The sequence below is a fragment of the Apaloderma vittatum genome, unplaced genomic scaffold, assembly GCF_000703405.1.
Source record: "Apaloderma vittatum isolate BGI_N311 unplaced genomic scaffold, ASM70340v1 scaffold40145, whole genome shotgun sequence".
Taxonomy (NCBI): domain Eukaryota; kingdom Metazoa; phylum Chordata; class Aves; order Trogoniformes; family Trogonidae; genus Apaloderma; species Apaloderma vittatum.
The window spans coordinates 2,745-29,488 of record NW_009719578.1 but is presented as its reverse complement, the minus strand read 5'-3'; the positions used below and the strand labels follow the sequence as shown (position 1 = coordinate 29,488).

General features: G+C 35.7%; 1 protein-coding gene across 1 annotated transcript; it reads left to right on the top strand.

Moving 5' to 3' along the window:
• Positions 1 to 20: 20 nt before the first annotated feature.
• Positions 21 to 23,235, top strand: HPGD (hydroxyprostaglandin dehydrogenase 15-(NAD); the record flags this gene model as incomplete). Its single annotated transcript, XM_009870676.1, has 6 exons — positions 21 to 153; positions 3,646 to 3,752; positions 12,310 to 12,406; positions 20,244 to 20,320; positions 22,305 to 22,468; positions 23,097 to 23,235. Coding segments are annotated over 6 exons (717 nt in total), but the record flags the coding sequence as incomplete, so codon positions are not given.
• Positions 23,236 to 26,744: the final 3,509 nt, after the last annotated feature.

The window sequence follows — 26,744 nt, the reverse complement described above, 5'->3', positions numbered from 1 at the left end:
GGCGCTCAGGAGCCTCCCTCCCCGCTCAGGTAGCCCTCCTGGACCGCAACTCGGAGGCCGGGCAGGAGAGTAAGGCGGCCCTAGACGAGCAGTTTGAAGCGCAGAGGACGGTGTTCATTCAGTGCGACGTTACGGATCCGGAGCAGCTGAAAGGTAAGAAGGAAACTGTGAGCGCTGCTCTCCCGGTTTTACATGCAGCAACCTGAAAAAGCCCCGGCTGCTGCCCCAATAAGTGTGCAATTAAGGTTTCTGGAGAACAGCCTACTCCCAATCGCTTCTGACAGTGACTCAAAAAGGATTTGTTTCTGAACCCGCAGCTGTGAAATACCACTACCAGCGCACATGCATTTCCCTGTGTTGCTTGGCACATCGTAAAGAAAAGCCAAAGAAATCATTTCCATTGAGTGCTGTGTGTGATATTTTTGCATGAAAGCCTCTGCAGGAGGTTATTGTTATTTTATGAGTAATATATTGAAACTTTAAAGCATGGACTTGCTTTTTATGAGGCTTCAGTGCAGACTCCAAGCTGCATTCCCTCATCACAGGAGTAATAAATTCTGCTCTGGGTTGCAGTGCTCTTTCCATACAACACACTTACTTTCAACATGGGCTGCTGTAGCTGAAAGCAGAATTGGCAAAAAATGGCACACTGCCTTACCGTGGCGTTTAATACGAGCTGATAACATTTCACACGCATTTCACAGATGCAGGCAACGGCAAGAAGTTTCCTTCATGCATGATTTAAACTTATGTTTTCACTTAGTGAATAAATCGTGTTCCCTGCTGAGTTCTCAGAGTATCGTATAACGTTGATGTACCCTTCACGATATTTCATAAGAGGAACATCACTTCATCGAAGTTTCATTATTCAATGATACATTCATAAGTAGTGGCTCAGACAGAGATTTTGACATCACTAAAAGTGCCCTCTCCCCAGATTAATTTTTGTCAGGCTAGATGTGAACAGTTTTAGTTCTGCTTTTATTCACTGTGCTTCACTGGGCATTTCCTCAAGAGGACTGGTTGAGTGTATCCATTCATCTTTCACAGAGCATTGCAGCTAGTCCAGAATCCAGCAATATTGTTCACTGCTCCAAGTTCATGTAACTATGCCTAATTCCAAAGCTTTACACTGTCTTGTCTGCAAGGGAGATGCTGTTTGGTCTAATTAGCAAAGTTTTTAGCAGCTAGGTTGATTGTTGACTTTTCCTCTGAGTGAGAGGAGTAGCCTTGGTGCAAGAAAAAAGCATCCCAGGGGTAGGATAGCATGTGCTGCAGCATGGGTGTTACCCCGGTGTGCTTTCTCTCCCATAACTCTTACTCTCTTTAGTGCCAGGCTAGTGCAGGACCAACAGGGTGTGCACTGGCAGCTGGAGTGAGCAGGATAGATCAGCAAGCAAGGTTTTGGAAGCAAGTTAGTAGGAAAAGAGCAGTCAGAGTAGGATCAGAATGAGCTTTCACAAGGAGCAAGAGCAAGAAGAGGGGGGTCACTGCTTGTGCTCCTCTGATACTGCATTATTCCTGCCACAGGTTACTAAGCAAAAATTTTCAATCATGTCCTACAATCCTTTGGGGCTTCTGGGGTGTTTTTTAGTGGGTTTGTGGTTTTTGTTTGTTTGCTTTTTAACTGCTTCATTTTCCTATTTTCACACTTGTAATTGCAAGCTGGTACTTAACTTAGATTAATTTCACTCCTAAAGTTCTTAGTGGATGCATCAGGTCCTGTACTTTTTATGTTAAAGGTCATATGCGTGAATGAAGTTCCTCTTATTTTAACTTTAGCTCTTTAGGTATGAGACAAGTCCTAGTACATTTTAACATAGACATGCAAAGAGCTGAAAACCATTTGGCTCTTTTCTCAGAGTGTAAACGAGAAAACTACAGTTAGTCAAGACTGTGTTAATTAAATAAATAATTGGCAAAATTACTATTATCCATGGTGGTTTTTGAAGGCAAAATATTCTATTAAGAATGAGGTTAATGAGAGATGCTATTCAGAGAAGGCTTAAAAGGGAATCAGAGAGCCAGTTTCCATAATTTGGAAGCTAATTGAGGACCCAAATTGTATTTATTTTACCCATTGAAACTAAGTCAAATAATCAGTTCAGCTCCTAACAGAGTCAAAGGTTTTTATTTATCTCTGCTGATGCAGAATTGGAAAGATGAAAAGTGATTAAAGAGTTAAGTTAAGAAATAAAAATGAATTGGCAGTATACATAACAAAAGCAAAAAAAGATAGTGTCCCTTGACAGAGAGCCAAAAATAGAGGCTTTAGTAATACTAAAATATTCTAGTACAGAATGAGAATATTAGAAAAATCTGCACAATAAGGTTGGACAGATAAAACCTTTCGCATCAGCTGCCCAGTTCTTGTTCTGAAGGCAAGATGATGACTACGGTGGGCCTGCAGCATTCAGGGGAAAAAAAAAAAAAGGCTGTAACAATACTGGCCATCTTGTGCAAGAAAAAACCCCCAACTTTATAAAACCTTGCAAGTGCTGCAGAAGGAAGATGTCCCAAAGCTGCTGCTATGCTCCTAATGGAAACTAATAGCCAAAGACTAAAGATCAGAAAATCAAGATGGTTCTGAGATCACCTTTTAGTGAAGTGTTTTCATCAAGGTCTATCAAGCATAATATCAGTATACCTGAAACATTCTAGATTTTTTTTGCCAGCCACCAAACAAAGCAATAACGGGGTGTGGGGGGGAAGTATCTTGGTTTAGATAAGAATAAACACTTAGTGACCAGGAAAAATAATTGGTAGGAAAAATGAACATGCAATATATGCATGTCAAATTACATCTGCAATCATGGAAAATCTTAGTTTGGAATGAACATCTGGAGGTCATCTCATCCAACTACACTGTGTCAAAGCAGGGCCAGCCTAGATGAGCCTGCTCATCACTATGACACCATCATGTTCTTACACACACATCTCTTATCTTAGTTCGAACGCTGTCACCTGGGAGAACACAATGTCATTGTGGAAGTTTCTGAGCTCTTTATTTTGAAATTCTTTGGAAGATAGGTCACTATTTTCATCAACAGAAGGAAGAATATTTGAATTTGAGAAACACATTATTAAAGTTACCTGACAAGTAGGATGTATAACAATTTATTCATAAATGGAAAAATTTGTGCAAGAACTCTGATGAATTATTTGTACTTGAAAGATTCATATTAGTTATAATCACTCAATAAAAATTGCCTTCTTAGGTAAAATTCAGAGTCAACAAAGAAAATTGATCTGAACACGACCTTTTTTTCCCACATTTGAAATAATTGGTGTCAAATCTTGAATTCACTACACATCAAGTTATAAATGCTCAATTTATATAATTAGAGTGCCAAACATCCTACCTAATACAAAAGGTATGGGTGCTAAGGACTTTAATTAGTTCCTGTTAGCAGGTGTTATAAAACTGATTGAAAAGGTGACTATGGCATCTTAAGTATTTCAGATTAACTGAATATGTTTAATAGTGCTGAAGGGTTAAAGAATTTAATTGCATGTTGCTCATTAGAGGTTAAGAAAATAGTAAAGATGTTTTGGTAGACTAGTAAAACATTACTGTATGCATTTTATTCTTATATCTTACTTTCCATAAATGCTAAGACATGTCACCCTTGGATCTTACTATAGGTGCTTTCAAAAAAGTAATTGAACATTTTGGAAGGCTGGATATTGTGGTTAATAATGCCGGCGTGAACAATGAGAAGGACTGGGAAAGCACTATACAAATTAACTTGGTAAGCATTATTTCCTTTCACGTGCTCATACTTTAGTATTTAATGCTGAAATACACTTAACATTCCTGTGCCATATGATAGAACATTAATTACTGGATGGGTAAGTGCAGCTATTGAAACAATAACTATGTAACCACAACTCTACTAACCAATAAATATGCATGTGGTGGGTCCCTTAACTTGTTTATTTAACATGTACAACACTCAGATGTACAACACCCAGGCAAACACCAAACAATGTTCTTTTTCTATGAAACCCAGTGAAATCCCATGTAGGAGTAACAATTCAGTGCTCAAATCAGAACTGCATCTAGAGGAGGCCAGTTGGTTTGTATGAACGTTTTAGAACGTTTTAGATACTTGGAGACTCAGCTGGCCTGCATTAGAGAATAAGCTGACATTTGTTTACATTACAAGAAAACATGTTCAACTGAGATCTCCACATTTTCTTCATCGATGAAGCAAGCATACAATCTGAGCTTTAATATAGGCCATTTCACCGTTGCCACTAATAAAACATACAACTTGAGCACTTGCTTGCTGAAACCTAGGACATTCAAGAAGCCTGTAAAACTTATTTTAATAACTGACTATTACTAGTTCTTTGACATTATCTGGTGTCTCATCAAGTGAAACAAATGTCTGTTTCTCAGTTGAAAATTTTTTAATTTAGACTACACTTCTAGGAGATCTACGTTCCAAATGAAAGACTATCTTTCTAGGTTAATAAAATTCTGACCGGCTTGTATTCTACCACCTGTGAAGTTCTAACTTGGTAATTCAGCAAGTCAGCCCTATGACCAAAACATGACAAAGTATTATAATCTTGATCTGCAAAGAAAGTAGCAAAAGGAAGCTTGGAAGAGCATAGTGTGGAGTTTTCTCCAATCAGTCATTTGGAGCTTGTCAAGGCAACAAGAAAGCTCAGCATAAGAAAATTAAAAGTTTGATATTGTCAGAAATACCTGAGTCTTTATATCCCAATGCCTCCATGAAAACCAACTAACAAAAAAGATGCAGGACAAGTAACATAAGTTGTGTACGAGACAAGTTATAGAAAATTTTGGAAAAAAAAAAAACAACCCCACACTTTGATTTTATAATACTTTTTCTTGATCTTGTATAACTATCCAGGGTCAAATCAGTTTATTCTTAGAAGAGACTGAGTTGAGACCACAGATTAAAATTTCCACAACAGGAGAAACACATTTGCTCAATTTCCTTTGCCTTTTCTGTAGAACCTCTTTAAGATATAACGACACATATTTCTTCCTCTCTCTTTTAAATTAAACATCAGGAGATTTCATATTGTGAAGTAACAGGAGTGTTATATCCTTCGTGCTATGCAACATCATCCATTAATACAAATACCTTGAAATTGAAAGAAGACTTTATCTGTGTTCTAGATAACTTCTCTTTATTTTTGCAGTGGGTTTAACACAGGATGTAAGTAACTGTAGGCAGCCTCCCACCTGTCAAATTCGCAAGCACAGATAGTTAGTCCTAAGTGGAAAAATTGAAGCCTATTTTAGAAACACATTTGTCTGCAATACACCTTTACATTTAGCTCAAAGAAATGAAGGTTTTTCTGATCAGTAAGCCTTGAAGATATTTAATGTTTAGGTGAATATCCTAACATGAAGTGACACTGGAACAGTTTTTCAATGCCAAGGGCTTCAAACGGCAGGCAGAGACATCTAAAATGGCCAAGTGGAGTAGCAGTACAGCCATGTGAGCTAAATGAAGGCCACTCTAATATAAAAATACTATCACTTATCTTTTGAGTTGAATACTCTTACCCTGTCTAACCTAGAGTCAACTAACTAGGTTTTTCCATAGTACATTTCCATCTAATTACTGTAACTTCCATAAATCAAGATATAACATTTTGTCCTTTTTGGGGTTTTAACTATAACAATGGAAGAATAACAGCTGCTGCATGTAATATGTTATATTGGTTGGTTTCATGAAATATTTTTTGTTTCTTGTACAGAGAGGAGCAAAATATGTATGAAATACGTGATTTTTAAAATGTTTCTATTTTCCTGATGCAGGACACTTAAAGGATATTGTGTATGATCCCTAAGAACAGGAATAACTTCTATGGCCACACATTTTTGTACACATTATGCACATATTTCATATTTTAAAAAAGGAAAAAAACACACCTCTACATGCCAATCTTCATCTCAGTGATATCATTTATATATCGATACAACAAATACTCCCTGCCCCAGTTTAAAGTACAAAGTACAAAACTAGAGCAGTACAGAGCAAGATAAATCAGAACAAACACAGATGGGGTGTGTTCTTTACAGCTAAAACAATTCACAGAACTGGTTGGTCTTCAGGAACAATTTTAAAGGAGTGCGAGGAAGTTCCCTGATAGCACTTCTTGAGAAAACACGAGGAACAGAAAAGAAGCAGCAGGTTCAAAGAATGGGACTTAATTTGGAAGCCAAAGGAGGAAAAAAACCCACAATTCCTACTTGTATCTTTTACAGTGTCCCAAGAGCAAGAAAAGACAGCTTGATAAAGATGGGGGGGAAAAAGAGTATCAACTGCTAAAAAGAGATTTCTGTTGCAATGCTTTCCACGATTTTGCTACATTTTCTGCTAAACAGCATCCACTTCTTTGTTACTTTATTAATATTTCTATTAATTTCTTTAGTTAAGTATTTCAGCAATGCCATCCATTCTTCACCTCCAAACTCCAAATGCTGATAGTGTTGGCTTGATCAATGGCAGTCTCAACCACTTAGACCCATGCGAATGTACACTCTTGTTATTACGGTGCATTAAAAAAAAAAAAAATCTTGGCAGTCATACCGGAATTCCATTTTAAATGGATATTACCAGTGTAGTTTTAACAGTCCCTCTTCAGCACACGTACTTAGGCACAGAACAGCACAAGGAGGTATGACACGTACATTCTTGTCAAGAGTCCTACCTGCAGTCCTCCAGCATGACAGGAACAGTGTTTCTTGCATTCAGTTACATAATATGCCTAAAGAATCTAGAAATTTTATAATCTTTTTTCTCTTTGACTCCCTAAAGAAGGAGAAATGCCTACATTCTTACAAGCCTTGAACATATATTTTTAGTCAAACACGATGTACCATTCTAAGAAGTTTCCCTAATTTTATCTTGTGTTGCTGATGTAGTCTTTCTGAAACCACTGTAATTGTAGTGGCTGCTATAATTACATTTCTCCTTACAAATGCACTTAGGACATGCTATACTAAGACAACTCCAAAATTTACTTGAAGGTTCCTTTCTTATACTTTTGTCAGATTTGTGAAAACTGGCATAGGTTGCAGTATACAGTTAAATGCGGCAGTACTGGTATTACATATGGTTACACATTAAATATTCCTGAACCAAAAGTACAGAAGAACTTTGGCTATCTTACTGTTTTCTTATGCTAACAAATTATTTTGAGGAATATTTAACCTAATTCATCAAATGAAATTAAATAAACTTATGAAAGCATTTGACAGCAAAAACACAATTATCTTCTGTTTATGTGATGATTTTACACTTTCTAATACATTATTCTGGCAAAATTTTAAATTGTGGGCCATAACTTGCCTAAAAACTCTGCCTCTTAACACTACCAACATAGATACAAAGCAAAACAAACTACTATCTCTAGAAGACAAAAAGGCATAAGTAACTAGTTTACCAAGTCTGCATTTTAAGAAAACCAGAAATACACTAATTCTGTTGTTCAATGACTTAGTTAGTCAGGCAGAGGACTAAGTGTATAGAGAGATGTGGCCACAAAAAAAAAAAAAAAGTACCACTTACCTTGAAATCAATGACACAAGAGCCAGTCCTCCAAGTGCATAAAAAAGCCTGTAATTATAATTATTTTTGCTGTTCATATTGCACTAGGGAGGATATAAACCTACCCTAATTGCACAGTAAGTCAATGAACTTCCTAGCTTATAGTTTCAATGTATGTTTACAACAACCAGTGTTGAAGTACAATGAAAAGCTAATTTCTTTGAACTAAGAACTAACTGCTCAAGCACAGGTACTCAAAATGTAATACTATTCCTGTGTCCTTCAGGAATGCATGGGGAGAAAAAAAGTAAAGAAAAATACACAGTAAAAAAATAAAACATAGTGTTTTACTGCCACATTGTACAAAAGCTACTGATTTCTAGCATAGGATCAAATCCTACTGCTCATTCCTTTCTCCATTTTGCCTCTCCCACCTTAGGCTGCTTGTTTTCCACAGTTTGAGCTGGAAATACAAACTCAGGAGCCTGCAATTCCATTTCGTATAGCAATTAAAATAACCTGTACAAAGGAATGCCAAGGGACTTGCATGCTTGCTGCAACCTGTCTGCTTCCTAGAAAATCTACATTAAAGACAAAATCAGTCCCACCTCCCCATCCAGCAGAAAAATGCTAAAATTTTCCATGGATATCACTATCAGCACCTTGTTTCAGACTTTTGACGTTCGTCTCACACAGTTCATAAAGTACTTTGAAATGTTTCCTTATAGATAGCCATCAATTTACAACATCACAGTATGAAAGTCAAATGATCTTGGGTCAAATTCCAGCTCTGTGCTAACCTGCTTTATGAAACCACAAGTCAATGGCGCTCTCAGTTGTTTTTTGTTCGGTATCCCCAGCACTGAACTAGGTTAGTTCAGAAACCTACAGAAAATGTTAGGACGGATTACTAATTGCCATTCTGTTCTCTCAAAGGATCATACTGCCTTAGCACCTTGATAAACAGTTATCTTCAGCACTGAAGGACCACAGATAGACTTTCTCAACATAAAATGGCAGCATGCATAAGGAGACAGCAGAAGTATCAGACAAGAGGTGGCAAGGGAAACCTTATTAAATAAGCATAAGAAACTGTCAGTTGGAACACCTGAAACACTAGAAAAAAGCCACTGTGTACTAAATCATTTTCAAAGCAGTTGTCACTTGCAAAGGAGGGTGACTAGTGATGCTCTCGGCACCATCAGAAGTTAAAATGAAACATAGAGTATGAAAATTACATGTGCAATGTTGGAATACAAGAACATTGTACAATATTGGCTAACATTGGTTCCTAATGCCCATTGATGACTTGGAGTTTCATTAGAATCAGAGTTTCAAAATATGATTTCCTGTAGAACAAAACAATTAAAACTATACAGCCATAGGATATATAGAAATGTTGAGAATTACTTATTTTTTTCTTATTTTGACACTAATGTTTAAATTGCCATTTAATGATTTGTTAAACTTTAAAATGTTTTCAGTATTTGCAAAATTATTTTGCAAGGTTTACTATGCTGTCAGATACTAAGTTTTGGGTTTATTTTTGTATTGTGCTTCAGAATGCCTGCTCTCTAATTGAAATCTGTAATTTATGGAAGTTAAAACTAGGAGATATTCCCATACTCACCATTATAACTTCATTGAATAGAATCCTAAAGTTTCTCCTGGCAGTTGAAGAGTAAAGTTGCTTCTCTTGGGAGCACACTCAGACCTGCACTGCACCTTGATGATTCATCTTCATGATGTGTTGTAGTAAAATACCGTATTTTGGGAAGAAAACAAACATCGGTATCACTAAGATTACATTTTTTCAACAGCTAGGAGGACAACCGTTTAGATTGTTTTCTGATTTTAGCAATACTAGTTTTCAGTAACTAGGAGCAAACAAGCTAGGTGAGAGTCAGCTGTCCCAATTTTCACTTTACCTGCATTTAATTGCAAATTTGACTACTTTCCTACTCTTTGTTCTTGACATGTTCATGGACACCATACATGCAACTAAATGCAGTTGTAAACAAAGGAATTTTACAAAAATTCAACTCTAAAATGCAGTGTGCTTTCTTGTACAAATTTACGTCTCCCAGCATATTTTGATCTTGAAATAAGTCAGATTGGTTTTTTAATTAGGTAATTTTAGATTTATGCTTCCCAGAACTTCTATTGCAAACTATGAAATTATTGTTGGTTAAGAGCATGGGATTTAATTGTTATTCTAAAACTACACATGCAAAACTACACAATCTGAAGATACCTTTAGTTTCTTTCTGTTTCTTGAAAGGCAAATTACAGACATTTATCATCATATCCCAAACCCAAGAAACCAGGCTGCAAAAACTCATTCTTTACCTGTCTTACTTTCTATTGTGTGTTTCATGGTATAGTGAAGTAATAGCTGAGAATTCTTCTAGAATTCAGACTAAGTATTTTGACGCCAGCAAACAGGAATCCAAGGTTGCATTTTGTGTGAGAAGAGGCCTGAGGCTATGATTTATGTGCTTGCAGAGATGGATTTCGTAACAAAACCAAACCCCAACATGCCACTCTTCTTTAGGAAACTTCTTTCTTACTTGAGTGTTTAGCACCCGGATATATGAGACCTAGCTTCACTTTATCAACACAGGTGGATCTCCAGGCTCAGCTGGAAGGTGGCATTAAGACTTCTAAGCACACATGGTGTGACTTTTGTACTACAGTTACTTTGGCCACAGCTGTTCTTCCTTGAAGAACTGTTGAGGACTTTCTCTTCTGGAAAGAGAGGAATTCTAGCAAGAGAATTGGAGTTCTGTCACACAGCGCCTTTTACCTAGTGTTATCTGCTGAGCATGCAGACAGCTAGGTGTTTTTCATCCTGTACATTTGGCTCAAAGTTTATCTCCAGGATGTTATCAGCCCAAACATCAGAAATAGCCACGTCACTCGAGATCAGCCACACTCCAGGAAAAGATTTTTTAAAAGGATAACAGCAAGTGTAAGGATAATATCCAAATGAAGGTCTGCATTTATTTTGAAGACAACCTCTCACAATATCTACATAAAGGAGAAGGCTTCTCCAGCCACCTGAAGAAGTGCTAAGTTAATGGATTCTAGAGAGAAAAAGAGAGTAGTATTGTGATTTTGACAGGAGAGTCAAGCTACCCACTTGTCTTATAATTGTAGTTTGGTGAAGGACTCATCTAGCTCTATTATCTCTTTGAATGAGAAGGCTGGAGGAATAGAAAAATCCTCAACGAGCCCCAAGTTACCTCCTTCTCCCACTGATTTATTCTCTCTAATCATCCTAAGTGGAATTCTCTTTTTCTGCTCAGCAGGCTGAGCTACTGCTCCAGGGCATGACAGGACCTGCACCTGCTCTCCACAGACAGCATTAACCCCTTGCTTTCTAAATTGCCTTACATACAGTCTCTCATACATATGTATAAAAAAACATCACCCACCCTTAAGTCCCCATGATTCGCAATTCTGTAGAACTTCCCTGGTCAAAAAAATCAGTGAAATAATTATGCACAGATGTGGAAATATTTGTAGGGCCACTTAATCTTTTGAAAATCTCTCTATTTATTTGGATCAAATAAATAACACTAAACAGTAATAAAATATCGAGTTCTCATTTACAACTTGAAATAATATTTCCATAAAAATTAAACTGACTCAATGCATTTGTTGATTGTAAGTAGAAATTGTAAACCAAATGTGAACTGATAACAGGGAGATCTAAACACTCAGTAAATAATTATGAAACTCATCACTAACACAGCAATATAGCAACATTTAAATAAAATTAGTATTTTCTGCTAGGAGTGTTATCTACTGCTTTTCTTTTATAGCTTTAAAAAGTACATACTGTATTATACATACTATCTTGTTAACTTATATACTACAAAAACTTAGGTAAAGTGACTCACTGGGAGAAACTCTTAGTACATTTGGGGAGCTGATAAACCCAGGCTTGGTGTATCTTCAGGCATCGCAGTTTAAATGTCTGAAGTCTGGTGAGAGGAATCCCAGTAGAAATTCAAGAACAGATCTCAAGGAAACAAAATTATACAAATCTCAGTATAATTTTCTTCCTCAAAGTTTTTTTCTCAAAAAAAAATCTAAAAAACCCACATGCTGCAGCTAATACACTAACAAAATTTCACATCTCTTAGAATGCTTGTTGTATTACCTGTATTTGTCTGTTTACACTAACTTTCATTTGAGAACAATGGTGAAACTCCAATAACTTCAGTCAGAAAAGAATACAAATTCCTGAGAGCAGAAATGTATCACATAACCCTAAAAAGTATAAATTTCTCATGCCTTAACCCAAACGCAATTATAAGTGATAGTGCTATTTTCAGATTCAGTTTGTCCATTTTTTATAGAGTAGGGCAGTGTGTCTCAACAGAAACACTGGGATTTGGATCAGTTCACCTACCACTTATGTCCTTACATAAAAGCATGCATTACAAGTAAATAAAAAGTTATTTACTTATTCCTTATTTTCTTCACAGCTCTTATTTCACGTTGTAACATTTTAGTTTGATTATTGATATCTTAAGCAAAATAATTAAACTGTTATTTTCATCCATTGCAATTGTGCTTCTAAAATTACTGAGTTACGTTACTGTAGAGTATCTTCTGTGTTTAGAAACTTCAAAGCATAAATAAGATGACTAGTAAAATAATACAGGTACTAGGCACCACAATAAAAGCAAGTTTCAGGGTTTAGGAGCAGAAAAGAAACATATTTTGATTATAATTATCCCTTTCCCCCCTATATCAGACATCTGTGATTAGAGGAACCTACCTCGGCCTAGAATACATGAGAAAAGGAAATGGAGGTGATGGAGGAGTAATTATTAATATCTCATCCTTGGCAGGTGAGAATATTTTTGGTATAAACATTTTCTACGTCCTAGTTTGTTTTTAAAATAAAGGAATCATACTGATCAGTCACACTTTTTCTTCTTCCTTACACTCTTCCTTGTTTATTTCTATTTTTTTCTGGTTTTCATCATAGCAAGAGAAGTAATATCAAAGGATCACAATTTTCATTTGCTTTCTTAAACTCAGTTCAGTGAAAAATTTAGTAATTTTCCTAATCTATTGGTCTCATATTTAAAAATTTTCAGCATGACGTAAAAAGTGGTTTTTTCAAGTTTCAGTACTGCCACACATTGAGGAAAATCTAACTAGTCTCAATTCATTACTGAGTGCTTATTCAGCATTATTCATTGATACTACTCAATTAAAAAAGACAATGTACACCACACTGTATAAAAAACAAAGTCTAATGCATCAGGGCTATTTTAAATGTGATTATTTTTTATATTATATTTATCAGGTGTCAAATACAGAAAATCAGGTGGGTTTTTTTTCATAGCAAGAGAGGAAGTAGTAGTGGGCCCCCTGTTCAGGTCCATAGGAGCATGGCTGTAGGAATATTCAAGATTTACTGTACCTACTTTATTAAAGAAAATTGTCACATACTAATTCTACGTTCTAAGTCCTCTCAGATGTGATCCACCTTTGCCTGAGAAACCATAAAACCAACATTTATATTTCACTGAGCTTAAGCGAGCACATTCTTTGCTCACTACTTTTCTATGCTGCAACTATATTTCCATTTATTGGCATAAAAAGAGAGGTTTATGGTTTCTAAGTCTGTCAGGGTTAGTGCTGTTCAGCTGTGAGGCAGAATTCTGCACCCTTTCCTGTAGATACGCTCAGTCCTGCAGTGTCTGGGCTCACAGTAAAATGCACAACTGGAGGGAAAACAGTAAACAGAGAATTATGGCACCTGAGACCCTTCTTGAAAAAAATCATGGGAAAATACTTGCATTCTCTCTTGTCTGTTTGAAGAGTTTGTTGTCTCTTGATGCTCTCATACTGTCTGGGAAAAATAATCCATAGACTTATTCTTGGATTGTTAGTGCTTTCTTTAGTATTCATGCAGAATACCAAATTACAGCAATTTATTCTGGGCTCTTCTTATGTGTTTCATCAATGAAAATCAGGTATGTTCCTGATGAGGAATTACATCTGACCATAGTTCCTGATTGTGCATAAGTGTGACTGTTCTAACTAAATTTTCCTGTAAAGCTTGGCTTTTGTGATGAGAAGTCCAGTTCAGCCTACTGACATAGTGCACGTGGATCTTGAGGATCTGAGTTAATACACGCACATCTGCCATAAGAGTGACGGGTTCTTTAGCAAATGCCTCCATGTACCTGTAACTCAACATGTGCAATGCTGCCTCACACATCGCCTCCTGATGCCAGTAAGTTTATCTCTGTTGGCTCAAACAGACGTTGTACTGGAACTAAATTAACCCGAAGGAAACTGCTGTTACAGTACAAGAGTTCATCAACACAAGTGAAAGATTAAACATTTTCACGGAAGTCTTCATGCCCGTGCAGTGTTGAAGAAAGGGCAGAGGGAGCAAGTAGTTTATTAGCTTTTCTAAGTAGTCTCAAATGAACATGAAATTAATTTAAGATCTAACAGCCTGGCTGTTCTCAGATTGTTAAGAGCTTTTAAGTTGTCTTTTTAATTACTTGATTAAAATTTGCATTCACTTATTTTTTTAACATTAACATTGTCCCATAAGGATTGTAGGTATCTGTCAAAAACAAAGTGGTTTTTGTTTGCTTTTAAATGGCTCACATTTAGTAAATGTTTGCTGTCACAACACAAGGTCATAAGAGAACACATTATAAAAGCCGACATATCCTAATTTTTATTGTTTATCTATTTACTACTATTTGTGCTTTGTCACTTATTCTCTTTTCCAGTCTGAAGGTCTAAGTCCTGCAGCTTATTCCATATAGAAAAGGCAAACTGCCATTGGCTTGCTTAACATTCACTTCAAGCATTTTCTTTTCTCAGAGCTAGCTTCTGTTGAACATTAAACTTTTGAGTGGTTTTGACCCCTGCTGTCCAACTTCTCCATAAGATTTCATCAGATAGATACATTCTGCAGACAGAAAATATTCTTGTGTCTTGCTGAGCAGCAAGAAGTCATACTTAGTGCTTACATAACATTTAATAATATTTGCTTTACACGTTAATTAGTTTCCAGTTCTTCACCATAGGAATTCTGCCAATGCTTTGAACTAGAGACAGAATCAGGCCTTACTGTTCTATATTTCCAAACACCCACAGAAATACTTAAATGCTTCCTATGAAATGGATGCTTAAAATGTTAATTCAGATGGATGAAAGCCAGAGCTTCCACCCTGTCCTTCCAGTATTGAGTCTTCCTTTCTTAGACAGGACTACATAAGCAACAGAGAGAAATACACGAGCACACACAGCAAGCACCCAACTCCCAACCCCTCTGTGTCTCAAAGCTCTAAAACTTTCTTAATTTTGTGGCATTTGTGCATTCAAATCAAGAGGAAACAATGACACTAAACAACCGAGATAGTGAGAAACATGTTTTACTGCCAGATTGGCCCCATAAAATATAATGCCAATGACTGCAGGTTTTTGCATTGTAATAAAATTAATTTCAAATACAAAGAGTAAAATGCTCTGAAATTTCTTCTGTAAAAAGCTACACAAGTTCATTTTAATTTTGTTTAACAGAATAGTTACAAGCAACAGAAAAAGCATAAAAAACAAAATTTAATCCCTGAGATTATTTACATGATTTAATTTAGTATCATCTCTTACCTTTTGGTGCCTGGTACCTGAACATTTTTAGTCTGTAATGGGGAAAGGAATTCATGTTTATGCATGCATATTTGTTCTGATAGCTTTTATACTTTCACGAAGGCATTTCATACAACTGAATTTGTACCTGTCTGGATTCTAGCAGGTAAAAAAACAAATCAAAGTTTCATAGAGGGCTTAAAAAGTAGTAAAAGGCTTAGCATAAGACTGTGATAGTTTATTAAGAGGTTGTTCCATGTGTAGTGTATCTGGATACCTTTTTTCGGTTGTACAGTCATCTCAGCTGTTTGATTGCACTCAACTTCAAGCACTCCACAGGTAGCTAGTTTGTCCTTCTGTAGAAAGCTTCTGCCAGAAGAAATACTTAATGTTCCCCTCACAGCAAACAGACTTCTTTAAGACCTGCTGCTATACTATATATATACTATATATATATAACATGGCTAAGTATATTTTTAACATTATTGAGTAAAGGCAAGAATTTATCACAGTGATACAGTGGAGTAAATGTGTAAATGACTATAGAACCAGGACCTTCAGTTTAGCATCATGGAACTTTCCAGCACCTCCCTTTTGTAAAAAGGAGGGTGCTGAGCAGACCTACATGAATGACGTTAGAAAATTTAGAAACTATTCCCCTGAGACCAGTTCACTGTTAAAAATTTTCCTAGAAATTGCATTTCCTAGAAATTAGATTTTTTGTTAGGATTTCTGTATTTCCTCTGTTTTGACACAGATCACAGTAGTATAACTGACGTCATAAATGTGATCTTGTACCCATCCCTATTCTTAAGAACATGGTATTATATAAATCCCATTAATCAAGTCTCTCATCACCCTGTAGGACCATCATGCCCCTAGTTCATTTCTCTAGTTAGATATCCACTTCTTCAGAATAAGCTTTGGCCTTCAAAGAACACTGTAAGTATCTTCCATATTCTTTATCCAGACTTTTGCCTAAGGGTAATAAAGGAGATTTCTGTAATATCATTTGGAAAGATGTTAAATTTAAATAAATATGGTTAAATCTTGTGATGTTATTTATATATATTCTGTGTTTTGCAATAGCCTTTAACAAATATATTTTGTAAAATAAACCTAATAAAGAAAGGAAAACAAATTTCTTAGACAACATTTTCCAGCACATAGAAAAATCAAAATCTTGTTTTTCTTTTAAATAGGTTCTGTCTGTTTGCCAAAACTTACCTTCCAGCATTTTCACAAATCTTTCATAAACAATGAAAAATTTAGAATTTTAGGATGTCACACAATACTGTGATTATCACATTAGTGAGATAACATTTTAATATTATAATGGCATATTTAAAAGTTGTAACAGTGAATATATTTGTCTAAAGTATAACTGGGAATACAGTTTAATCACTGCAAAATCATAGCGTAGAAGAGATGCTTTCTGATTAACCCAAAGCCTCCATGAGATCAATAGCTATTAGCTGTTAGAAAACAGACTATGGTTCTCTATCCTCCAGGCCAAATATGGCCCAAATATCAAGTATGCTCTTCCAATCATTAGCAAAACCTTATAATACTATCAAACAGAAATTACATTTATCTCCTGCTGCCTAACCGTGCACCCATGGAGCAAGCAAACTGAAGGCAGAGGTCATCTAAAAGCTAGTAACTCTTATTCAGAGAAAGACACTTGTTCAAATCTTGACACTGTAACTACAAGGGTATTAGAGTATAACCAAGGGCAAGAGCTGTCTCTGAGAGAAATAAAAAAAGAGCACACCTAACGCTGGCACACAAGATTCTTGCTCGTCTGCCTGAGTGTTTTTTGGTAAACCAAAGAGCACCTTCAGTCATCATGAAACCATTTGCAACTCAGCAACTAGTTCCTGAAGATCATATGAAGGGAGAAGTCCTCTTTTCATGTAACAGTTCAGTGATGCAGCAACATGCCAAGAGAGGAAAATCTAGGCAGTTGCCTCCCCTTGCTAAGAGAGACTTGAAACCCACATGTACCACTTTCCAGGGACATACTGCCCCATCACTATCTATTTGAACGCTCCCCCCTTCCTTCCCTGTCATTTTGTGCACGTTGTTCTCATCTGCTTTACTGCCATTCCACTTTGCATAAGGTACTTAAATATTCATGAAAGTAGCAAAAAGAAACCAGATTTTCTAATAAATGAATGCCCTAATTAACATGCTATGAACTCATCTTTGATGACTAGCTGAACAAATACTCAGCCAGAGCAGGCTGTGACACACAGCAGTTCATCCCAAAAAAACTTGCCAGTAGAGTCCCTAGGTCACAGCGCTAACAGACAGAGATTCAGCTCTTCCCAGGGCAGAGAAGTGGCTCAGAAATGGAAATGCCACACTGTGGTTCTGAGTACTGAGCTCAGAAACAAGAGCGAGACAGGACCGTCATCATTTTGGGTGAAGAGTGCTAGGACTAGTCTTCATTGTTGCTGCTTTGGATGAAAGTGAGTTGATTTCTTATTGGTTCTTCAGTTCAGCAAAAATAATAATTTGAGCTAGTAAAAAAAAATGGGTTTAGTGTTATGATTTTGGGAAAAAAGAAAAAAGAGTTATTTGTTGCTCCCTTTCTGCCTAGTTACTCCTGCTGTCTTTTGACATTTAAATAAGTCTTTGAACCTTATTTCACTTCATTACTGTGAGCTGTACCCTTCCTTTGTTTATTTCTTGACTTTCTTTCTCTTCCCTCTGAAGTAACATGCAATTCGTCTTACTGTGTTTAAAAAATAATAAATAATAAAATGAACTCTGAATTCCTCCTCTGCGTTTCCCAGTAGTAAAACATAAAACCACTCAAGAGTTGTTTCATTTTGTTTTGTGGGTTTGTTTAAAAAGTGTATCATAATATTTATAATGTGCCAATATTCAAAAGTTCCCACTTACTTGAAGAATAGCGATGATCATCAAACGTCACCAAACAGACAAATATTAAGCCTGTGTTGAGATCACAACCCACAGGAAACAACACAAAAGCCATTTGTCATAAAGCAAGTTCTCAGCCAGGACCATAACACATTAATCTAAGCTAAGCAGATAAATGCAAGCTTAAGAAAACCACCAGCAGCTAGCTTAAGTTCTTCATTTCCCACCACTGAACAGTGCTCAGAACAGTGTTGTTTTCACTGGGTCCCCAATGTAGCATTTAAATCAAGATAAAACCTTGAAACTCTCAAGATTGTAAACACAGCTTTGTGCCATCTTAGGAAGTTTTTCCTTCAGACAAAATGGATTCCAAAGCAAAGAGCCCATGCAAGTCTCTAGAATATGAAATTTTTCTGGCAAATCCATACTTAAAGCTGAGTAGTGCATTCTTCATCTTCACTGAGATAAATCACACCCTTTCTTGATTACATCACTTAAAGCTATGAACTAAGAAGAATGAAAAACTATATCAGATATTAATTTGGATGACTTCCATTAGAATCAAACAGTGATATGTCAAAACCAGTACCCAGTTTTACAATATTACATTCAGGAACACAAATTTTATCCTATTTGCTATTCACAAAATCCTGTCAGGTGGAACTACAGCATCTATGTGTCCAGTTCAACTGTCATTGTACAATGGAAATTGTTGGCATAATGGGCAGAAATGTATATACACTCACAGTCTGTCAGCTCCTCTTAACCAGCTTTTTGCCATCCAACTCAGTCTTACTAGAATTAAGTTTTTATTTTTTCTCCAAATCCTCTGTTCTGTCTCTACTATAAATAATGATTGTATGCTTTCCCACTGCCACCATAAAGGTTCACAATGTTAGCAGTGAATTTTTATTTTGCTTCTCCTTTTCCTTACAGGAGGTAGCAATTATATTATCCAGGATTGTTACCTCTCCCTCCTGTTTGCTTCTGAAAATCTTCTGGTTTTTCATTCCAGAACATTCCACTGTAGGAGGTACTATACCATTAAATCCTTTTCAGTCAATCTAATTCAGCCTAGAAGATGCTTCAAAAAACTTCCCTCTCCACATCTCTGTTTCAATTTTTTTCTGCTCCCTATCTGAGGTTTTCATCTTATCATTCCATTCACAATGTTTACTCACTTCTATACTTTCTCTGCATTGAGATTCCGCATTCACTTCTCCATGCTTTTCTCCTTTGCTTATTGCAAAACAGCTTCCCTACTCATTTTAATCTCTTTAAAAAAAAAAGCTAATCGCCTGTGAAATATTAGAGCAGTAGTATTGCAAGTAAAATAAATTTTACAATGCCTCAGATGGCATATCAAGTCTGAATTACTTTGTTTAGAGTTGCTCCTTAGAGCAAAAACTGCTGCGTAGAAGAGTGTGTATCTGTTATGATAGTAAAGACACTGTCAAACAAATAAGTAGTAACAAAATCGCTCGGGCAGATGTACTGGCTGACTGTGCTTCAGTCAGCTGCGCAGCACACAGGTTCTTACCTCTCATGTAAGGTCTAGGGGAAAAGTTTTATCTAAGGATTAATTTTGTTGCTATTCCACAGAAGCAGCATAAGTGAGCGATTTAAGTCAGAGGTATTACAAGGGTAATATTAAATCAGTTACAGAGATCAAAATGGATTTTTGCCATTTGCCTTACCTTTTCCCTCGCCTCCTCCCTGAAAATCACTGTAAGTGTTTGCAGGTGCCCAGTTTACATGTCAGCAGTCAGGGTGCTGGCAATCAAAGTTTATCTGAAATACTTTGCATACTTTATATACTTTCTTTAAAAAAAAAACTTTGCAGATTCTTAGAAGGCAGCTCAAAAATCTCATCCTTGAGTGATTTTGTGCGATCCTGTCCTCCATTTTAAGTGATACTTCACAGATACAACTTTTCCTTTTAACAGTTACACTATTTTATTACTCTTCTTTTCCTTCCTCATATTTTTATCCATCTCTTATCTTTTCCCAGCCTGCTAAATTAAAAAACATAATTTTCAAAGTTTTACTTATCTATTCTGTTGTATCTCTATAAATCCATCACTTTTTACACTATAGGCTTATATGTGTACTTAAATAAATAATAAATAGGAATACCCAACATCTTTATTCAGCTACCTTTTTATTTTAAAGGACTCATGCCTGCTGCATTCCAACCTGTGTACTGTGCTACAAAGCATGGTGTAATTGGATTCACACGGTCAATAGCAGTAAGTATGTGTTTTCAACAATGCTATCAGCAACTCCTTGGGAACATGCTAAGTTTCTTGTGTTCCCTCTGTATTGTCATACAACTGGAACTAATATTCTTAAAGAAAACAAAGCGTCTGAAGCAGCTGAGGTTCTCTCCTTTCACAAAAGGAATCCAAAGATGGAATATGTAAGGCATGTGTGCGTTTATGACTGATTTGAGATTTTGGGAGCATGGAAGAAAGACACTGAAAAGTAATTTAAGGACAGTGGGAGGAGCCCAAAAGTCAAATCTTCATCCAAGCTTTAAAAATATTTTTCATAACTCCATCCCAGCCCTTTAACATTTTGGTTTCCTTGTTTGTTGGTCAGGTTGATGAATTTTTTATAATTAACAGATGTTAAAGTGGACAAAAAGTGACTAGAACACAAAAATGTGTACCATTTTCTTCTTCCCAACTCTTAATATACTGAAAATGAAATATAACACATTAGGGATGGGACATGTCAGATGTTATATGACCATATATTAAGTCTTAGCCTTTGACTTCAAAAATTTCTAGTTAAGTTGAACAAGCAGTATGATAAAATAACATGAAGGGAGTAAACATGATTACATTTCATAGGCCATGGCTAAAGACAGTCTACTCATATACGATTTCCAATTAATTTCCAAAATATAGCACATGAAACAATAATTTAGATAGCTTATCCGTATTTTATACTCCCACCGAAATAACTTCTTTTTCAGATTAACCTGAACAGATTAGTATGGATAAGTGTTGCATATAACATACTAACCACAGCATGTGTTTTTGAAAACAGTACCAGTTATTATTATGGCATAAGATAAACATAACCATCTAAGTTCAAATATAAAGGGCCTGCTAGAAAACTAGACGAAATGCTGTCTCTATGGAACATGAGAGTACCATGGAGAAAAAGAGTAATAAACATAGTGAATCACTGCATTTAACAGGAAAGGCAGTATAGCCTAACATTGGGCAGGTTGGGATACAAAACATTTAGGATTTCAATTTCTTTTCTTCTTCAGACCAAAAGGACAGGCTGTCACATCATGAAAATCACATGTGATTTACATAACACCAGAAAGGATTCCTGTTAAATGTGAAAATAAATAGAATTCAGTGTTGAACAGTTACGGTTATTCTTCAGTGTATCAGTTCATGAGTACTGTGCCAGCGCTAAGAAAGTTCATCCAGCGTTCGATGTATGCCTGGATGCTGATCAGACTTCCTTGCTGCACACGCGCATTCATCGCACCACAAATGAGTGGTCCTACCATTCCCAGAAAAATTTGTGCTGCTTGCTTTCATCATGTTCCTGAATTTTGCCTGTTTCCTGGAGTTCACAGGGATCTTTCTGTGGAGATGCTCAGTGTTAGATTCATCCCTTGGCAGGGACAATACGGCAGCTGGAAAGGTTTAGCATTGCAGTTGTAGGGGTAGAGACCAAATCCTATTTATGTTGACATGAAGGAGGTGAATAGAATCTTAAGAGTTAAATCTTGATTTGATTTTGGATAGTATTCTTTTAATAAGAAAGCTCTTATAAGATTAGACACACACATTTGGTGGAAGATTTTTTTTTACTTGGTTTTGCTTATGAGAGTTATATCATCACCCTAGAATATGGTTAATCATATGCCAAGAGCACTAATCACAAAAATATTAGTAAAAAAAAAACACACAAAAAAACCACAAAAAAAACCCACAACAAACTAGCTACACAGAAAGACGATTGTTGATTTCTTGTAGAATTGTTCTCTCAGCAAAACAGTATTTTTCTAGTAATCTAGTACCTCGACTAGAGGAAATGTGCTTTCAACTTAGTTGTTGAAACAAAATAATCAGTAGTAAAAAAATCTGCTTACTCGGCAAGGCTGAAAAGTACTTAGTGGTTAATCCCATTCTCTGAAAAATTATTTCCACAATAGCATTTTAAAATGTTGATTATGAATGCCTAACTCTTTCTCTATTCTAGTTAGCTGCTAGTATGGAAAACTACGGTGTGAGACTCAACACCATTTGTCCAGGATTTGTCAACACACCAATTCTTCAGTCAATAGATAAAGAGGAGAATATGGGACAATATTATTCATACAAGGATGAGATCAAAAATATGATGCAGTTCTATGGTGTGATGGAGTAAGTAGTTACAGTGGTTTTCTGCTCTTTGTTAATGAGGAACAGGCACACACAATAGTACTTTCAGCAAAATTAAAAGGGAAATGCTGCCTTAGATACAAGTCTATCAAAAGTGCTGTGCAATTAATGCTGTATGACTGTGTTGTTTCACCAATACATTTTCATACGTGAAATATATTGCACCTAGTGACCACAGCAAAGTAAACATGATGAAATTCTCCTTGCGCTAACTCATATGTCAGTCCTGCTACAGAAACAGGATAAATCAGCAGCAAAGAGCTGCAGGGGATTGTGTAAGGATTGCACAATTTTGTCCATTGCCCTGACAGAAAAAACCTTGATAGGAAGCCCAGTGGCAGCTGGATGTCCACAGGGATTTATCAGTAACTAGAGCAAACAAATGATGATTTGTAAGGTTGCTGCTTTGCATTTTATGTTCTGATTGAAGAGACTGAATTTCACTTCTGAAACACTTGTACCACCTCTGCTTTTCTTGAAAATAAATTTGTTCAAATACCAATTTGTTTAATTTTCAGGATATATAGATTTGCATTTAGTTTCTCTACCTGTCTTTTTCATGTGTTCTATTACAACATGACTCTGAAATAAGAACTTTTTTTTTTCCCAGCCCATCAATAATTGCTGAGGGACTGATAACAATAATTGAAGACGATACTCTAAATGGAGAAGTTATGAAGATTACAGCATCACAAGGGATTCATTTTCAACAATATGGCCAAATGCCTTTTACATCATCAAAGAGATAAATAATTGGTTTATGCTAATTACTTTTAGCTTTTCTTAAATACAAAAAAAATTTTGAAGAGAGTAACTTTTGGAAAAAAAGGTTAGCATTGTATCTAGAGGAGTGACAGTGTTCAACCATTTACATCCTAATAGCAAAAAGATGGACAAGAAAATCTGATGTGGGAAGATTTACCATCCTATTTTGATTCTATAAGCACTAATAATAGTATTTATTCAGTAGAATAAACACACTGCTCTGAAGATTTTTGATTATTTAGTAATAGGGGCCATTTTTTTCCTTCTGGTAGTTCTGATCTACATTGGTGGACGTGACTTACTTTTATAATTCTTTTCACTCTCAGAAGGGTCCACTTATTTGCATCTCGAATTCTTCAGATTGCGAGTTCAGTTCAGAAATCTAGAACACAAACACAAGGAGATAAGAATTTTACTTTTTCTTATAAATTTTACTTTTTCTTATAAAATGTAAAATAGGTAAAATTCTCTTTCCTCATTTATATACACAAGTGAATATGTTGCAAATGACACAAGAAAGTAGAGACTTTTACCTTCTTGGATTTTAGCTATTTATAAAATAGTTCAGAAATATTTTGAGGGTTTTTTTAAATATATATATATATGAATTTTCTCTTTCTGTATATACAAGGAAGAATACTTTGGCATTGATTGAAGTGTTTGCTTACTCATTAAATCTCATTTTCTAAACCTTTAAAAATCTAATTTCTTACCTTGATTAAAATCTGACTTAATTCCTGAATAAAAAAAATCTGGGATTTTTAGTGTTTTATACATGTATATTTTGGTATCATGATACACATTCTTATATGGAGCAAGTCACACAGTGGCACTGAAAAGAAAAAAATGAACTCCCTACTGCCTCAGTGTGACTGGACCTTCTATGTCCAGGTCAATCCCCAGTCACATTTATGAAAAACCTTGGTACTCCATGGGTTACATGCCTGGAAAGAAATTTTTTTACATGGTACTTTATTTAGGCTCATAGCTTAAGAAGATTCAGTAACTCCTGAGAAAGGTGGGAAAAGTTAATATTTACCATCCTTAGGAGTACTAACTTTAATTTCACTGATGTTAACATTGCTTTTTTTCAGCGCTGTAACTAAAAGAGTGGAAACATGAATATATATCTTCTCTGGAAGTCAGGGAATAATAAGACTGTGGAGAGAAGAAAAGAAGTAGACATGCATACCTTGACTTCTACATCATTTTTCACCCATCTCCATTGTTAGCTACGTTAACGCTATTCATATAGCCTATTTCAAATTCACGCGTGACATCAGCCACATCATCAGCATCCCTGAAAGCATCTGTACGTCCTTCTGGACTAACATCTACTATCCAATTTGATTTTATCAGTATCTGCTTTTATCTCATTAAGATCAGAGTATTTCCTAATATGTTGCAGAGTAGTGCAAAAGTTGTGATGTAAACTTAAAGTCAGCATGCTTTTTTAATTGGGTACTGACACTGATAATCATATACTTTTGCTTCTCTCCTTGTTGAGGAGTATTTCAATGTAGTTTATAAAAAAGGGAGGATTTCATCACAATGGTAGTATATGCAAACCATGTAACTAACAAACACCACACTAGATTAGGTACTCAGCAGCTTCTCTTATTAACATACATCAAATAACAATGGGAATATTGTAAATGCCAGTTCGTATGTTGATGATATATTGTTACCTTGATTGCTTTTGTTCATTTCTACTCCTTGCTGCCCGAAAAGAAACACCTGTTAAACAAGGAAGGTGAAGTTTTACGAGGGATCAATGGAAGAATATATAATTTAAGAATCTTAGTAAGAAAATGCTAAAAAACCGATGTATGCTCCCTGGAAGAAAAAAAAAAAAGAAATTTGATTAGAGCCGATCACTTTAGACATTGCACAATTAACTTGTGGTACTGCACCAGTATGAAATTCTAATTCTGTGACTTGGCAGTATTCTAAGAATGGATTCCATGTATGTGATCTATCCACAGTCACTCAAGACAAAATTAGATTAATAAAATATGTAGTTAGAGTCCAGGACACCTGGAAAACCTAAGCCTATATCTGGGAAACAATTCAAGCCATATCCTTCTTTTATGTATAGATCTGTTATTCTGAATTATTTTGGTAACTCAAAGACAGACATCTTCAAATCAGTCACACAGAAAACTTCATGAAAGGCAGATACTGCATTCACTTCCATCTGATAATCTGATTAGAAGGTTTCTGAATGAAATACATTCTCATACAATAAAATAAACATTTATACTAAGGTAAATCTTAAATTACTAACACATCTGGAACTCACTGAAAGAAACAAGGAAGTAACAATGAAGTAAAACTCTTGATGCAAATTCTAGTAGGAAAAATAGCCATCAAATTTCTACCTTTTAATTAAAAACAAAAATGCCTCAAACCAAATAATACCGTTTTCCAGTTTCAGTGAGTCTGTATTAAAACACATCTAAGGGTTTTATCTGCACAGGAAGAACAAGTCCTAAATAAGTTTTGGAAAGGTTTCCTGTAAGACTTCCCCTCAACCTTTGGAAGTCTTCCAGAAAGCAAGAAAAAGAGCATATGTTTGCTTTACAGACAGAAACACCGAGAAGCAGTAGGTAGAAAGATGAGTTAAAGGGAGAAAATGAGTTTCATTTTTGCACAAAGATTGTTTTGAAACCTCATCTTCAGTTAAAAATCTTGACATAATTCCAAGACTTAATTTATTTTGCCTTAGAGATCATCGTTTTTAAGTTGACTGTTCTAGCTTTGTCGGGAAACTCAGCCAAAAGGAAAAATAAATATTTTAAATGAGATACACTAATTGCCAAGAACATAAGATGATAAGTAATGATCTAGACTCATGTAATGAACATTATATGTAATGAGCATTCAATACCATGTGACACAAGTTTACTTTCCAGTGGTCCTTGCAGCTTCAAATGGGAATCTTTTAACGGTAATGAATAATTATCACCAGTGAACGCTATTATTTCAGTGCTTATGATCCTACATGAAAGCCCAAATCACAAAGCATTTCAACCTCTTTGTGACATGACAGCGTTACTTTGTTTGTATTATTTAACGCCTTGATTCCAGGAAATATTTTTGAAAAGGTACATAACTGCAGTCCTTGACATAATTACATAGATAACACTATATTCTGTTCAGAACAACATGGAATTGACTTGTATTATGTGTATCACAAAATCATATGTGTATGAATTTCATTACTGAGGGGTTGATTCATGCAGTAACAAGTACTCCTTGTAGTTTCCTTAAATTAAGGAAGTCCTGGTATGGGAGACTAGACCTCTTCCTCTTTCTTGAAATTTAAGTTTTACAAACAAAAAATTCCCACTTTAGTAAAACCAAAATCTGGTTTCCACCGAAATCTTGAATACAAGTCTAATCTATAAAGGAACATTTTTAGATACTTAACAGTATCTAAACAGTATGGCTTTTGGGCAGGATGGGGCTCATCTAACAGATAATGATTTCC